The 17,970-nt window shown below is 39.3% G+C and overlaps 1 protein-coding gene across 2 annotated transcripts in view; it reads left to right on the top strand.

Moving 5' to 3' along the window:
• The window catches only part of CAMTA1 (calmodulin binding transcription activator 1), an 898,980-nt gene extending 883,152 nt beyond the window's left edge, over positions 1-15,828 (top strand). Inside the window, exons 20-23 of one of the 2 annotated variants that reach the window (XM_061187140.1) lie at positions 327-347; positions 1,775-1,968; positions 2,821-2,895; positions 14,972-15,828. In XM_061187140.1, the coding sequence (XP_061043123.1) occupies positions 327-347; positions 1,775-1,968; positions 2,821-2,895; positions 14,972-15,035 (354 nt within the window). In that variant the 3' untranslated portion in view covers positions 15,036-15,828. The remainder of the gene's footprint in view (positions 1-326; positions 348-1,774; positions 1,969-2,820; positions 2,896-14,971) is intronic. The other variant, XM_061187141.1, reaches the window with a different exon arrangement.
• Positions 15,829-17,970: the final 2,142 nt, after the last annotated feature.

The following is a 17,970-nucleotide window of genomic DNA, read 5'->3' as shown; positions in this document are numbered from 1 at the left end:
TAGCCCGAACAGTACTCAGAATCAAAGTTTCAAGTCTGTGATTTCAGCAGGTATTTATTCCAAAATGTGAGTTTGGTTTTTTTTTTTAATCCCCTCCCAAAGAAGTGTTGGCTACAACCAGAAAGACGGAAGGCATTTTAAAAAAAATACTGACAAATATAAAACAAGTATTTTGGAAGATGGAAGGCATGAAGATAGCCAGGTTGCCTTTTTTCCTTTTTTTTTTTGTTTTTGGTTGGGAGTTTCATTGGTTCTGGTTCTGGTTTTTCATTTCCTTCTATTCGGCAATCTAACATTAATCTTGTATTTTCTGTTTCTCCCCCAAGCTGACATGGATAGCCTTGAAGGTAATGATACACCCAAGTCCTCTCACAAACCATTCCACCAGAGTCACACACTTCACACCCATCACCAGCTACAAGAAGGGGCCATTAAGATGGCACGGTCATTCCGTAGGCATACCCCCCTCGCCCGGCCACCTCACCACAGCACATCTATCCTCTGGGGACCACGTGGTGATGCCGTTGCAGTGGGTTTCAGCAGTAACAGTCATTGGACATTTTCTTGGCCAGTGTCCATCTAAACAATCCATCGAAAACAATTGCCATGAACCCTGTGAGCCACTGAAGATATTTCCCTTTTTCCTATCGTGCTTCACCGTGGCCCGGGAGGTTCTGACCATGCAGAGCGCACAGGTCAAGGTGATGGAAACGCTGTAGGATGCAGCGTTCTTGTCTTAAAAGACTTTTGGCCAAATGAAAATGTCAGGCGGGTCAGATAAGACTAAACAGGATTCTTGCCTAAGGGCCCTGTGTCTGTTTCCTTCCCTCACTCCACCTCGTACATGCAGAGAGATACTTAGGCGCAGGGATTTTCTGAGGAATACTTGTCCCTCTGATGGTAAGTCACCTTCGTGTGAGCAAAGCGCTTCTCTGTGACTTCTCGTCCCCAGAGTTGTAGTCTATGTCATTAGCAATCTGGACATAGTCTTTTTTAAAATCTGGAGAGCTCTGCATTTTTCCTGCCTGAACTCTGATAGGGAAGAAGACCCATCCTCCCTGCACCGTGCCTTCATGCCTCACTTTCCATCTCTGCGGCAAGCTGGCCGGAGGGTGCTGGGCCTGGCTCCCGAGCCGTCCCCGGCTCCGGGGCCGCTTTCCAAGTTTCATGGCTTCACCCCCCTGTCGGTCTTACGAGCGTTAATCTTTTGCAGGTTAAAATGGCTTAAAGGTGTCAGCGTTTCATGATAAGCCTTGTATTTGGGACCTTGTAACTCAGAAATTTGTCGAGTGGAATGCTAGTTAGAAATCAGATGCTGACTGTTAAGTAGATTTGTGTTTGGCAGGAATTGGGAGGCATCCAATTAAAAATGGGAGGTTAATTTAAAATGTTTCCAAACTGGATAGGAAATATTCATCTTCAGCATTTCAAGTTTTACTTCCTAAATAATATTTTTTCGATTCCTAAATGTCTCAGTTTATTGCCATTAAAACTTTTTTCCAAAAAGGGCAAACAATTTTGATATTTGGGGGGAAAAAAACCCACATTTAAAGCAATGCATTGTCTGAAGGCAACCCTTAAAGTAACATTTTGCATTTTGGAAAGGTAGGTGAAAAGATGCCTAGTTTGCCTCTTTAATGATGCAACCCCAGAGAATATGAAAAGAAAGGGAAAAGTTTTCCTTCTTGCCGTCCCCACCTGGTGGGCTCAGAGGACACCCAGGCCTGCGTGGCCCCCCTTGTTACTGCTGTGCTTCTTCTTGTTCCCCCTGCAGTATGCACTTTATAAAAAGATGACACAGGCTGCCATCCTGATCCAGAGCAAATTCCGAAGTTACTACGAACAAAAAAAATTTCAGCAGAGCCGGCGTGCTGCTGTGCTGATCCAGAAGTTTTACCGGAGTTATAAAAAATGTGGCAGGAGACGGCAGGCTCGGCGGACGGCAGTCATCGTACAGCAGAAACTCAGGTGGGTCAAGATTCGTGGCGGCCGAGAGAACCCTGACTGAGTCGAAAGAACTGCCCCGTGTTGACATGCAGGCCTGTACAAGGAGTAAAGCATCTTGCAGCTCTTTTCTTCCCAGACCAGTCTAGATGGCGCGTGTTCGTAGAGTTACACCTGTGCTCTCTGCCTGTTTTTGTCTATTTAGCTTCTCCTTTCTCTCTCTCCACCCCCCATCCAATCATTTTGATGCCACCACCCAGTTTCAACTTGTATCAGAGTCTGGCTGGACCACAGTTCCTACTCAGAAAGGTGGCACTGTAATATAATCGTCTAAATTGTAGCGTTTCTATACCTAAGACCTTGGGAGAGTAAGTAGTACTAAGCCACTCCATTTTGAAGAGTGTAATAAAAACTTCTAGCACCGGAAAATACACTGACGAAAGAAGTTTGGAAAATAATAGCCCAAAGAGAGCGGCAAACACAGGCGAATCAATTTCTAAACCGAGAAAGTCTGTCTAATGCCTTTTTGAACAAACGAGCTTATAAAGACTTGGGGAAGAACAGTTACAGGATATCTTATCTTTAGTCTTTCTATTATCTCCCTCCAAGTAGGAGAAAGTGTCTGTAGTCTCCTCCTTCCTTGTCTCCCGGTGATGCCCAGACTCAGAACCATAAAATAGGCTTGTGCTATTGGATTTGGTTAAGAGTTTGGTTAACCAAACTGTTTGGTTTGAGTTTTGGTTTGGTTAAGAGTTTTCTTAACTGAAAACTGTTTGGTTAAGAGTCTTCTCTCACCACTGACCTGCTTTCAACTTTCGCACGTGAAGCTTTACAGCACCCTTCTCGTGACAGTAATTCATATTCTGGCTTTTTCAGGAGCAGTTTGCTAACCAAAAAGCAGGACCAGGCTGCTCGAAAAATAATGAGGTTTCTACGCCGCTGTCGCCACAGGTACATTAACCCTCATCCCGACATTTTCCTCGTCGAGAATAATAAAACCACCCTCATTGCCTTAACCACTCATGAACTCCTTGGTGAAGCTAATCCCCCACAAATAATCAGGGTACACGTCCCAAATGACACTAGGATAACAGAACTCTTTAACTAGAGACTGAGTTGGTGCCGTGAGAATACCGGTCGCTGTTGCAGACGATGCTGTGTAGAGATTGAACCACGGAGATCGTGCCAGTGTTTTTGTTTCAATTTGGGTGCAAGGACAACTTAGTCGGACTGGCTTTTCATTCCAGATTTTTCTTTAGCAGTGTGTTCTTCACTCTAAACCCTTACTGTGCTAACGTGTGTCCAAACAGAAAAGACACAGAGTTTCTATTCTGAAGGAAAGGATGGGACACCACTAATGCCATCCAAATTTTCTGATGTAGAACTTCCACTAAATAGTTGGTGCCCTCTACTGGCCGTGTCAGAGCTAACACCCTCCATCAAGTGATCAATTCCAGCTAGTCTGTGATGAGAAACAGGAGAGGTGGTCAGAATGAAACTGGGCAGGGCAGGAAACGCACCCGAGATGGAGGCGCATTTCCGACTAGAAGTGGGCTCTGGTGACCCCAGCATCTTCCTGCGGAGCTACGCCAGGGGAATTTCTCTTTGTTTTCCTGAGTTTGGGATGCCTTGGTGAAGACGAGGTCCTTAACTCAGATTTTGGGGGCTAGTGAACCGTGTTTTTCTTTTCTTTACTTGGGTTAATATTCCGGCCTGACCTCTGTGACATTGGCCGTCTGAGCTGTGTTTAGTTGGCTCTCCACGTAGTTTTGTCGCTTTTCTGTGCATCGGGAGCTATGCAGTTTACAGACCCAAACTTGAAAGCAAGCTCTTTAACGTCTGATTTCCTCTTTCCTGTTTAATTGTACCCAAAGCCCGAGTGTCCAGGTGCAGTTTGATTCCTCAGAGGTTTCACTTTAGTTTGTTTTCCCCTCAAACTGTCTACTTGCTAACTTTGACATTATTTTAACTTTGAGACTTACTAGGGGTTAACTGGCTACTTGTGTGCACTTTTACTTAAATTAACAAAATAATTCATTTACATGACCATGGAAGGGAACGTGGACAGAACCACACATGCACAGTGATAAAAACTTTTAAAGGAACATTTTTTAGGTTATATACGGTGTTCTCTAGCTAGAATGCTGCCAGGGCAGCTCATGCACATTTACCGTATTCCTCCGCAGCGCATTTGCTCTCCACCACGCAGTGATGGGGTTTTCCCCGTGACGCTAAGCAATGAGGTGCCCATATCAATACTCTGAAACAGCAAGTCTTGTTAGGAAATGCATATCAGAATATGCGGCATGGCCAGGATGTAATGAAATGAATCCTCCAGGCCTTACCAAAGTCAGTCTCTTTTCCTTATTATTTACTCATACCTTTGATTTAGCCTTAGGGGACTTGCAGCCAAATAGAGGAGTTGATTTTCTTCCTTTGGTGAAAATATCAAGGCCTTACCTGGGCCCTTTTCCATATATTCTCACACGTGCTCACACTCTTCTCCCCTTTTCCTCTTCCTCCTGCAAAACAAAAAACCCAGGAGGATTCAATCCAGCACTGCTGAGTCGGTGGTTAACACTTTCCTAGCATGTTTTATCTTCGAGGAAATCGCCTCAACATGGCTCTTCCTTAAGCCACGTCAAACAAATGTTCACAACTTAAATTCTCCTTGGTTCTTCTGGTCTTATCCTCAAACTTTGAAAATATGTATACGTAATGCCACCTTGGTCATTGTGAGCAAAACTACATAAAGTCCCATGTTCATTTTCTTCTTCTTTTTTTTTTTTTTTTTTGGCCAAATCCTACCGTGTTTACATTGGGTGAACTGAGTGAATTGACAGGGTAAGATATTTAAGCAAAACATAAACACCTGAAAGGCTGCTTCCCACAGGAGGCTGAACGAAGGAATCCTTTCACTCGTGTTTTTAGAGTTCTCCTTTTGTAAACGAGTAGAAAAGCATTTCATGAGGATTTTGCCTTTCTTTGGTCCATATTTTAACCAGTAATAACCTCATGAAGCTAATAAGAAGGTTTTTTTATGAAGAGAGCATCAGATTATGGGTCTGAATTTCTGTTCCTTATTTGGGATTAAACAATGACCCCTACTGGCTCTTTTCTTTACTTGCCCTTTGATATTCCAGATGCTAGAAAAATGTACAGGCAAATTGGAATAACCTTTGTCTACTGACTGTGTGAGGTCACTATTCACTTTCCATTCCCATATATTCAATGAAGGAACCTGAAGAAATCCTGAAAAATCTATCCTGGAAGTTTGAACTCATTTTCCCTAGAATGAGTGTCACCCTGTTGCCATTCTGGGTTATTGAATATTATTTTAAGAGAAACTGTCATCTGTATTGTCCCCTAGAAGCATTAAAATAGGAAACCTCATGTGACACCCTCTCAGAAAAGGTAGGTAGGAAGTGGCTTCAGGGATCAATAAGAAGTGTCCCATTTCTTTAAGGATTTTGCTCAGTCATGGACCCCAACATTTTTAGACTGAAAAATAAATTGGTGAATTTCCTACCTGCTCATTTCACATATGCCACCACCACTCTCCTTTTCTTTTTTTCCAAAAAAAAAAAAAAAAAAACACTTTATAGTCTTTTTTGTTGAAATAAAGCTATTTATAAGATTTCTGTTGTGACCCTCACATGCTAATAGCTCTTTGGTGTTGTTTTACTGTCCAAAGCCCCCTGGTGGACCATAGGCTGTACAAAAGGGTGAGTTTAGCTGCCTGCTAGCCAGTTTCTCTTTATCTTCCATTTTCAATATTTTGCTTTTTGCTTGCTTGCATGGGGCTGCAGTCTAGGTATGCCCGTAAAGTTTCACATCCATTTCGAATGAAATAAGATAAAAACTAACCCTAATTACTAACACTGCTACTTTATACAACAGGAAAACAGTCACATACAACCATAGACATACAAATGCATGAGCAAGTGAAAGGGAGGGCCTTCTGAAGCCACCGCAGGGCATGCGTAGCACTTGGTGGGAGAAGCCTTCAGTGTAAAAAAAACAGTGGCTGGTGGGACAAGTTTAAATCTAAGCAAGCCTGCACTAGAACAAAGCCTTAAGCAAGTGGTTATTTGCGATGAAAATAATCTGCCACATGAAATTCAACTACTGCCGTGTCAAAATTTCTAAAGGAAAAAGGCTCACTAGGCAATACTGATGTTTTTCTTTTAACTCATCTATTTCTTGTTCAGAGTTACATAGTTTCATTTTCTAACTCTCCCTTTCCCTGGTGCTGTGAGGTAAGTCAATACCCAGAGCTGTCCTTTCTGAACCAACTCAGGACATTCATTATCCAATAGGGAGCAAACCTGTCTTCCAGCATTTAATGACAGCGCTGAAGAAAGACAGGGTGGTGTGAAGTGTCCGAAATCTGTATATTCTATTTTGCAGTCAAGAGTGGATGTTCCGAGAGAATTTGTGTTTTAAAGAAATGATAGTGAGTAGGTGTTCAACGGACACTATGAGTGTTTGTGAGATCTTAGAATGTGATGCTGATTTGTAAGTATGCAGATGTGACTAACACATCTTAAGTTATAATAAACGGTTTAGTGGCAGAAAACTAGTTTTTAAAAGCCAGGAATTGAATTCACCAAAATCAGACTTGAATTTAGATTAACTTGACAACTTTTGTCTTAAGAGAAGATGCATTTAAAATCTAACGTGGCAAAAAAAAAAAAAATCTAACGTGGCAAAAAAATAAGGTAAAATATAACATGGCAGTTAGCTCTATCAACTCAGCTACATCCAACACCCTCCCTTCTTACCTTACACTAATACTGTATTTAGTCATTTGCAAGATTTCAGAGAAAAGATCGTGCTTCAGAAAAAATCTCAAACTTCTAATGTCTCTGGAGAGATCATTTCCCATATCACTACATTTATGTTGACGGTAATATTTATTCACTATATTTTAAGCCAAGTGTCCAAAAACATTTCCTTAAAAGGCCAGATAATAAATGTCTGTTGCAATATAGTAGTTCCCCCTTATCCATGGGGGATATGTTTCAAGACCCCCAGTGGATACCTGAAACCGTGGATAGTACCGAACGCTGTGTATATGTGTACATACACACTATGTTTCTCCTGTACTAACAGGCAGGTAGCGTATACAGTGTGGATGCGCTGGACAAAGGGATGATTCACGTCCCAGGCAGGACGGAGTGGAGCAGTGTGAGATATCATCATGCTACTCAGAACAGCACACAATTTAAAACTCATGAATTATTTCTTTCTGGAATTTTTCATTTACTGTTTTCAGACCGTAGTTGACCATGGGTAGCTGAAACCTTGAAAGCAAAACCATGGATAAGGGGGAACCACTGTACTTAGTTCTACCACTGAAACATGAAAACAGCCACAGACAATCCAAAAATGAATGGTTGTGACTGTGTTCTAATAAAACTGTATTTATACACAGACTTGCACGGGGCTGGATTTGGTCCATGGGCTGTATTTTGCCAACCTGGGGTGATAGGAGAATTGAGTTTTTATAAGTTCTTCCTAAATCAAAACCTTATCCCTGTAAAAGGTCTGAAGCCTCACCTATTGAAAACCATGGATAGTCACTGAAGGAGAAATTTGTTAAAAAAAAAAAATAATAAAGCAGCTACTTGCCTGTGTAAATGTAACTAGTCAGACCTCTCTAGAATTAGGCAGTTGCTTACAATTAAAATATTTCAGGTCCCATGTAGTGGAGCTGGCTCAGTGATGTCTGTGTTTGAAATATAAGAGAAAAGGGGGACACAAATGTCCATTTTTCTAGTCCCTCTCTCTCTCTCTCTGCATACATAGATAATATCTCTTTCCATTAAAAAAAAAACCTCCAAGAGAACAGATGCATGCCCTAGTATTCAATTTAACTGTAAGTTGTAGTATCTTGCATGTTATATGCAATTTATATCGTCCGCTGCAAGGATCCAACATTTTAGTAAAAGTGGTTGCTTATGCACTTTTGAAGCCTGTTAGGTTCTGGTATGTTAATGATCATTTTTAAGAGTACATTTTCTAAAAGTGCTTTTCCATGCCAACCAGAGTCCCCACCTTAACTTCCTGAATGCTTGCTGCATTCTGCTGTGGGGTCCTAAAACTCCTCCTCATGCATGAAAAGTTGGAATTTCATAACATCCTCTATGCCACTCAGTCTTAGGGGGTTTGAGAGAGAGGAACTCAGAAGCTTTCAGGTTTCTTCCAGTGTGGTCATTTTTCTCCAATGAATGAACTGAGGAATAGCTTAGCTGTGTCTTCTCTAATTCCCAGTAGGATCTCTTGTCTTCTCTGTCCATCGGAGAAGTCACGATGGTCCTCCAAGAGTCCCCAAGTTGAAGTTACTCTTGGGAGGCAGGACATTCTCTGAGGAGGATTTATATTCCTGGAATTTGTGTCAAAGAAGCTAATATACTTACCAACGTATAAAGTGTACCATATTTAAGACATTTAAGGTTTACATATCCGAAGATAATATTTGAAAAACGAAGAATTAAATTTTATGGTACAGTATGTGTGAAACACGATTTGACCCCAACTTTTAAGTTAATGAAGCGGAAAGATGTCTAAAAAGGGAGGTGACGTCAGTTATCAGAATTAGGATCCAGCTGGCTAACTCCAGCAGCAGAGCAATCAGAAAATACCAATGTGTCTTCAAATTTTCAGTCTCGGGGAAAGCTAAGAAAAAGCACCAAATGGTCTTCACCGAAGCCAGCTCATTTTCATTCAGTCGTTCCTCCAGACTTAGCCCCTAATTTATCCAGTAACTTAAAATGAAGTCATCCAGTTCCTAATACCGTCAAAGGGATTCGTTTTGTCTTGGACACAATAACTTGTCAAGAGAAAACATTATACACAGAGAGATGTTTGAATCGACAGTTTTAATTATTTTTCTTAGTTCACTTAGGTGTTATACTACTTCAGCAAATGACTGAAGATTTCTAAGGTTGAAGGAATATTTAAGTGCACTGGCTGAGAATACTATATTCCAGTTGGAGTTTGAATATCTTGAACAGGGTGTTATTCAGTGTTACAGCAGAAAACCAAGATGCCTCAGATGTAAAGGAAATAGTAAAGAACTGAATTACATAACAGTTTTGTCCTCCAGGTATTGAGACTAAAAAGGGCAATGCCTTCGACAAATTTCTTCTTTCCCCAGTGAGATCAGATCTCCGTGAGAGGGCTTTATAACCTAAAACAGTCCCTGCAGGTATTGTAAACAGTAGGACTCCTGGTATTGAAATAACCGATTTCTTGTAAATTGCTGGCCTAGTTACCCATGTTCAATAAAGGTGGGTGAAGCCATCCAACTGGAATAAAAAGAGCCCTGACTGGAGGAAGAAGAGATAACACTTTCCGGTCACCAATTTTTAAACAACAGGTTTTCTCTCTATTTGACAACTGGGTTTCCAAACACTTAACCGGGCCAGATGCTGCTAGTTATCTTGGTAAGTAGCGTTGACAGCACTGATTCTTGAGAGCAGCCCTGCAAAATATCTTCAGTGGGTCACTAGCAAGTTCTGAGGGTCACACTTAGACTTTCTGTGTTGTTCTCTACACGTTGGTCCAAGGGGCAGTTCTCTAACAATGCCTGCAAGTGAACTGTTTGAGAAAAGTAACAGTGCTCTGTCAACAGCTTGGATGTCACACTTCCCTAGTTAAATTTGACGTGAGGTGTGGTTTCCAAGTGGCCCAGTCTGCTCGGTAAGGAGTAAGCAATGAAGGTGGGATGCGTCATCTAATTTAAATCTCCAAAGTAATTCTGTCTTACTTGCCTCTTTTAGGTAATGAATCTTTGGGGAACACAGTGGCGTGTGTTACATTGCAGACAACACGCTCTGTGTCATTCTTATTGGGCCTCTCTGTCTCTTTTGTTTTGCAATCCAAATGAGATTTCTGGAAAATGGCAAGACCTCTCTTTTCCTAAACCCCCCCCACGAGCTATTGCAGCTCTCAGAGCAACAGATAACTAAGCAGCAAGCCGCATCTGGCTGCCCTGTATATTTCTGACGTCCAGCATTGCGAGAATATACCTGCCCAAATCCACTGACTCATGACACATTTCTCTGGCTGAGCATTACTGAGTAGATGTTAACGAAGCCGCTTTGCCTAATGCTTTACCCATGGAGCCACTGTTCGCTACGAGTCTCTGAAGCAGGCCTCCTTCATTTATCCATAAACGATCATGGGACGTCTGATGGAAAGAAACCCTGTGGGCTTCTGCTGGCTTTCAGTGCTCTTGCTTACCACATCACTTCAGTACATTACAATGCAACATGGTTTGGGTTTGGGTTTGGGTTTGGGTTGAGACTGCAACAGTATCCCAAAGATTATTTTCAACCTATAGAATGCTTGGGAGAAATCCTGGGATTGTCTTTAATTTTAATAGTTGGATGGTCACAGGTCAAAGTCTTGCTATTCTAATTACTGTAATTCAAGCCAGTAACACGAGTACCATTTTCCAAGTTACTGATGCACAGTTCAGAAACGTCGTCCTGGCAGCTCTCCTTGTAGTAGCAATTGCCTTGTGCCTACAGAAGCTACAGTTTCTATCTTGTATTAATTGTCTTCCCAGTCTCAAGGAAGACTGCTCTGCCTGTCTTCCATGTGAGGAAATTCAGAAGTAAGTGTAATTATCATGGGATTTGTTTTTAGATAACCTGGACATTATTAGACTCAGTTCTTTCCTAGCCCTGAATGAGGCTAACACTTAACAATTCTTTAAGAGAATCCAAAACTCATTAACCCTTAGCTGAGTTTGTGTAACGTAACGTAACAGAAGTTTACTGGACCTCTGTATTCTCAGTTCTATAGATATGGTGACTACAGGTACAGAATTTTCAAGTATCATTCCAATTTCAAAAATTCTGCTCTACCTTTACCAAGTTTTCACACTGAAAATATGCTTACAATATAGGTAATATCAATGAAACTAGCTCAATCGATTTTTGGTTTTGGTCTATAAAATTGATTTTTTTCCCCCTCCACTGAACTTTTCAATTGTTTTTTTATGTCACGTGAATACAACATTTGTAAGACACAGTAGTAGTAACAGATGGATAGCAAAACATCTTAGAAACTTTTTAAAAGAATGACAAGCAGAAATAATTATTATGAAGGAAACACTCACTGTAGTACATTTTGGAAATACAAATAAGCAAGGAAAATCACCCAGAGATAATAACTGTTAAACTTTTTGTATCTTTCTCGTGGTAGAGGCATTTTCAGTTAACCTATGCCTTTTAGTCATTATTCATGTCTTGAATGACTGAGACAAGGCGGCCACAAATTTCTGTGACTATTTGAAACACTCTGATTTGAAACATCTGTCTCTTAGAACTTACTAACAAAAATTCTAGTATCAGATGTTGTTCTCATTCACTTCAGTGAATATAATTAATTGTTTTCTGTTTCTTTGGAGGCAGCATAACAGTCAAACATATTTTATCCAATTGACATTTGATTTAAAGCAAAACAAAACAAAAAATTAGGCACCGCTGTCTTATCCTAATAATCTACCCTCAAGTAACATAAACCTCCATTTGTGATTTCAGTAGTGCAGACTGTAAAAGTCTCTCAAGTTCATCTAAACTTGCAGAGCTAAGTGAACACCAACATGGTCTGCAAATTGGAGAGTGAGGCTAAAAGTCTTCGGCTGCCTTGATTCTTAGACCCATTCTTTTCATGTTTCAGATCTACTTCAGTCGTAAAATTCATAAGTACGTTTTATGTGGAGGTGTTTTTTTTCCTCCAAAACATTGTAATAGAATCAACATAGGGTCTTATGAAGGATGACGTCTTAGAATTGAGAAAATGTAATTGTCATCATCAATTTCAACAATGTACTCATCTCATGCCATGGAAATTTTCCAAACGCATGTTTTTTTTGTACAGACTTTTAGGAAAACCAATAAAATAAGAATTGGGTTTAAAAATGTTTTTTCTTGTTGTTGCCCTGAGATATTGTTTGAGGCAGCAGAGTGGAGGAGTGAAGTCAGACAAACCTGGCTTCAACTCCCCGCTCTGCCATTTATTAACTATATAATTTGGGGTAGGTTGCTCAATTCCTGTAAATCTCAGGTTCTACATTTACGAACTGGAGATGATTCTGATATTGTGAGGACTACATAAGGCAACACGTACTAAGGAACCCATGTAGCTCTTGCAACATCAGTGTTCTTTTTTCTCCTAATTTCTCCTTTAACAACTTCCCATAAAAAAAAAATTCCTGTGCCATTTAATTCATTTTAATATTATGTATTTATAATGCTAGTAGACTGTGAAAACTGCACAATGAAACTAAAAACTAAATTCTCCAGTGGAGTTCAGGAGTTAGGAAAGCCTAGAAAATTGGAATGTCTGAAAATTGGAATGTCTCATTTTTCCTGAATAGACAATCGTGGTCATTCTGTGTGTGGACGTGCATCTCTCTTTAACTTAATGCTATGTGAGGCTAGCACTAGCTTTATAGCAGAGTATTTACGTGGTAACTTTAAAACCTTGTGAAAACTTTGTTGACATTTGAATTAGCTCAGAAAGAAACTGCCAAAAAAACTGCAGAAACAAATGTGACCATTTTAACTAAAAAAAAAAAAAAAAAAAAAGTTTATGTTATACCCACCGTGACCAGCTGATTACAGATTCTTTGGTATGAAACTATATAAAACATTTCTGGTTCATAATTCACGCTCGTTTTTATTTCATCCCAGTGATGAACTTAAGATTTTTAAAGCCTTCCTGTTCACGCTAGCAAAATTGTGAATGGAGATCTTTGTATTTATGCTCTCAGGATTTGAGTTCAGAATTCTGCAAATTCTAGAAATCTCATCAGCGATGGAGTCTCTGTTGCACATTTGTGAATGAGTCCTGTACTAGTGCAGAAATAAAATGTCGTATTTGAAGTAGCATGCACATTTTGCCGTAATTCAGCAAGGAGGTCTGCACAAGTACAGATACATTGCATGCCCAGAAGTAAAGGTGGCATCAGTGCATGCCTTGCATTTTTCCAGCCAAAGGGCTGTTAGTATAGATATTGCATGTTTAAAAATTGAACACAGAATATAGCATGTTTCAATTTTTAAAAAGCCATTTATCAAGTATGCATGTCCAAAATTCGGGACCTATAATGATGCACATTTCTGTACTGCAATATGATCCAAATCACCTGAAAATTTAATAATCCATAGTATACTTAATTATAAAGTTTAAATAATACCTGGATCCAGTTACGAATATAACAATGTATTCTAAATGTACCTATTAAGAAAGAAGGCTTTAATAGTTTCAAAGATATACTGTTTGATCAAGCTGAGCTTGGTGTATTTAGTAAACAATCAGACAAATAAGTACGTTTTCAAACATTATAATTCTTTTTAGTATTGATAAAGTGATAAAGCTTTTTTTCTGAAAGAGAGCATCTTCTCTTTGAAGAGATTGTATCAACTTGGCAGAATTCTCAGAAACGATTCTGCTTGGAGGTGGTAAATATAATTTTCTTAAATTGCTATGATAGTACATATGCCATTCCATTGAATGTCAACCTAGGTAATAGAGCAGTAACTTATTACTGGTTTTTCAAAATGTTTTCTTTCCACATAAGTGTTCTCTAGAAAGGAAACTAGCATTCACTTTAAAATAAAATTTAAATTTACTGGTATGACTTAAGATAACAAAGAGGTCCTACTCTTAGAGAACCAGAAAACTATATTTGGTAGTTATTGACCTCAGTATAGGCCCATATTAGGAAAACACATCAGATTCTTTTCTTGTCTTGCTGTTGAGGTAGAGTATATGTGTCCTGAGAAACTGCCACTTCTATTTGGCTAAAATCATCCTCTCACACCCATTTTTAGCAAACGTTATTATATGGTGTGCAGTGCTACAAACCATCTGTGACTTACAGGGCATACACTGACTTCAGAAGTGAGGCCCTAAAGTCACATTTGCATTTGATCATTCTCATAGTCAGGCAAGCTCTTAGTTATTTGTCCATAAAGAGAAATATATTCTTACAGCTTGGAACCTCTTCCCGGGTACCCCATCTGCATCAAGTGGCCATATTGAAAAGCCAAGGCAAATTTTTCTATTAAAGCATATCGACTGAAACTGGTCATTAACAAATAATTTGCCAATGTGAACTTTCCATGACTCTATTTATAGCAATTTAAATTTGTTTACTACAAGATGTTTGATAAACAGAACAAAGTACCTTACTGGTATTGTACCCTGTTGCTGTCCATCTGGGGGGGCTGGGGGGAGTGACCTGAACATCTTTTAAGGCTACAATGTGGAATGGGAGGAAAGTAAGCAATTCTGAAAGTCAAAAAGACCGCACATCACATGAGCGAAATCAGAGTTGTGCAGATGAGCAATCAGGTTCAAGACAGCTCACGATCTTGGGTCTGTGAGCAAAATAACAACTTACTCCCTAGGTATAGCCAAAGCTAAATAAATGTGTGTGCAGTTTCCCTAACTTGCATCCTATGGAATTACAGGGCATTAACAGGCGTCCACCAGGCTAAAAAGAAAGTTATTTGAGCGATGAACTTTTTTCTACAATGTGCATGTTATTGTTACACTTCATTTAATGCAGTCAACTTCGGTTTTGCTTTGTGTTTAGAGGTCTTGATATAGAGCAAAATTTCAGGAAGGGTCCAGTCTTCCTCTTGGAATATTCTCCCCAGCAATTTCACAGGAGTTTCCTTTGCCATCAATTCTCAGAAGGGTTTTTTTTTTTTTTTAAACATCTTTATTGAAGTATAATTGCTTTACAATGGTGTGTTAGTTTCTGCTTTACAACAAAGTGAATCAGTTATACATATACATATGTTCCCATATCTCTTCCCTCTTGCATCTCCCTCCCTCCCACCCTCCCCATCCCACCCCTCTAGGTGGTCACAAAGCACTCAGAAGGGTTTTTGTCTTGGCTTTTCACTTCCGGGGGAATGGCCCTGCCCTTTCCTTTATGTGGTGACAGTTTCACTCTATAGTTATCACCTGGTCTTTTGTTTTGTTTCTCTTCCAGAGTGAAAGAATTGAAAAAGGCCAAGGAACTTGAAGACATACAGCAGCATCCCTTAGCAATGTGACACTGCTTTTCAGACTGTTTTCATTTCTGTTTTTAGCAGAGACATGCGATAACACACACACACACACACACACACGCATGCACGCACATGCACACACACACACACACAACATAATCCCTCTGCAGTTTTGGGGAGATGAGCTGCAGGATTTTAACAGGAATGTTTTGGTCATTGCATTTGCACTTTCATGGACAACTTTTAATTTGATCAGCAAGACATCTTGGAATTCAATCTTCTGTTGGATCATGGGCAAACAAGACACCACGAGGAATCGAAAGAGGCTTTCCTCCTCTTAGGAAGAAGCCGTCTTCCTTCTCACATAGGGCTGTATTCAAACATCGTGTGGAACTGTACAAATATTTATACCAAAAATATAGATAAGAAAAGGTGGGGATGCACTAGCAACAAAGAGAATGCTGTTCCTGCACCTGTCAGTTATTTCCAAGAAGCTGAATCTTTGGGATTGATTCTCAGTGGAGGGCTTAGATCATACAAATCTTTATTGGGTTCGTGTGTTTTCATTTCCTTCACTGTGTTTAGTTGATTTTAATTTGTCTGTTTGTGTTTCAATCTTTACAGCACACTTAATGCAACTTTTAAAATCTGCAGGTTATTAATGTCTTGCGGAAATTTGCAGAGGGGCGGGTGCGTGGTAAACGGGTAATGCGTGGGAAATGATGAGGAACAGCGTACAGAGTTTAAATTTATTTTCTGTCCCCACCACCTCCCAAGAACCTGCGAGGATAGTCATCATCTTGTCCCTTTTCTCATGTTCAGCACTTTAATTTTTTTGCCTTACTTTCATGTGCAATGAGAATTACTTAGAGAATTGGTAAAGCATGTAGCTTTTTTTAGTAGCCTTGGAAACTGTAGTCATTCTAAGGAATCATAAACCTTGCCTGGACATTTGCCACCTAAAAGATCAGTGTGGTGCTGCGTTCTGGCCAGTAAATTCCATATTTTTGGCTATATCTCATCCAACCTGAGCAGTTTCTGTGTATATATAGAAGGTAGAAATGGAAAGTGAGAAAATATTTGAAAGGGATTATATTAATTGCTAAATATTTTATTCACAAAGGTCAATAACATGGCAAGATAAAATTATTTGTATAGTTTTGTCTGAATGAGCGAGAAAAAATGTGGATGTATTGTTTGTATATATTGTATATATTAAAACAAAGAGATATGTGCATGAAATCAAGAAAAAAGAAATGAACAAAAGCAAAGCATTAGTGGCTATGGTCTGTAAAATGAAACAAAAAAAAAACTTTATTTCACTATAAGAGTACTTTATTTTAAATGTTCTTTAGAAGAACATTTTGCTAAAGCATGACTAAACTGCAAAAAAAAAAAAGAGCTACTGTATTAAGACTTAGGGAAAAAGGCAGAGTAACATTACTTAAAAAAAAAAGGGTATGTTTACATTTAATTTTGGCTACCAGGAGTTTATTTTATTTTATTTTAAATTTTTTTTTGCCAATGGTGCCAAGTAATGTGAATGCTGATATCGCTTAAAAAAATTAAGTTACTTTTGCTAAACAGATAATCATGAGATGAATCAGTATATAGCTTAACACCATCCACTCACTCCAACAAAGAACACTTAGAATGGTCAAAACCTGACAAAAGAAATAGGATGAAAAGTAGAAAAATGACTCACGTTTTCATATCTCCTGCTGGAAATCAGAAAATGTAATAAATATTGCACAAAAAATAACTACAAATTAAAAGAATGCAAACGGGTCTCGTAGGGATGTCATGGTATATGATTACTATTTCCACATAAGGAGCCAAAGAAATCTGATGCTTTTCACAACTCAACTACTAATGTTAAATCGAGAGAATACAGTTCGCATTTGCTGATGCCAGTTTAAAATTCCCAGGTTAAGTTTCAGGATCAGTTGGTGTAAAGCTGAGAGACTAGTTTTTTTCCCCTTGGTTCTGGCTGCCAACTGTAAGTGAAAACTCAAGGCTTGTTGTGAAGCCTAAAAATATTCACAAATCAGCTTTTAAACTGGTGTCTTAGAAGGAAGGTAGATACAAAAAGATTGTGGTAACAACTGGGGTCAGTGCTCTTGGTGCCTTTTCTATAATTGTACTTGTTTTTTAATTACTTCCTTTCACTGCCAACCTCGAATTACTTGTACAGTATACGTCTTACTGCTTGTGATCAGCTTTGACGACAGTGACAGCCCCACAACTAGCAGCCACCTGTACATTTGTAAACTGACCTGACTCAATTTTGTTTTTAAATGTGTGGGTTATGTTGCAGCTGTTGCAGTCCCCCAGATACCTATTATTTTACACAATTTGACCTATAGGAGGACACTGAGTAATTTACAGACACACAGTTGCATTCATCAACGGGAAGAGAATGTGAAAGCCAGCTCTTTCAGAATATCCTTTATTAATACTGAACTTGGGTATGTTTATTCCATCTTGGTACAAATAACCGATCTTTTGACAAGAGTAACGACCTCAGTGGATTTGCTTTAACGCTCATTTTTTTTTTATGTTTCACATGCTACATTATTAGCTGAGTAAGTTATAAAATCTGAAAGATAAAGACTGACATAGAATTAGGAGCGTTCTTATGGAGGGCATAGAAGTAGGTTCGAAACCTACCCATGTAACCTACCAGTACAACTGTGAATCCCAGGTGAGGTACAAATGCACTTCCACTGAAACGAAGCATTTCTGACCGCTTTTTCTTGGTTGTGAATCTTAATTTTTGAATATAAGACGATAGGTAAGCGCAGCTTTCTTGGATAATCTGAATTCCCAAGTGCCAGGAGTAGGATTTCATTATAAAATTAATAGCTAATCTTATTCTGTCTCCTGAAGATTTAATTGCTATTCTTGTTACCCATTTGAAATCAGCTGTACTGTGTGAACGAAATCGAGACAATAACTAGAACCCCTCTCTGGCTGCACG

The sequence above is a fragment of the Eubalaena glacialis genome, chromosome 3 (assembly GCF_028564815.1).
Source record: "Eubalaena glacialis isolate mEubGla1 chromosome 3, mEubGla1.1.hap2.+ XY, whole genome shotgun sequence".
In the NCBI taxonomy this organism is placed as follows: Eukaryota; Metazoa; Chordata; class Mammalia; order Artiodactyla; family Balaenidae; genus Eubalaena; species Eubalaena glacialis.
The sequence above is the reverse complement of the archived record's forward strand: the minus strand, read 5'-3'. Positions and strand labels throughout refer to the sequence as shown.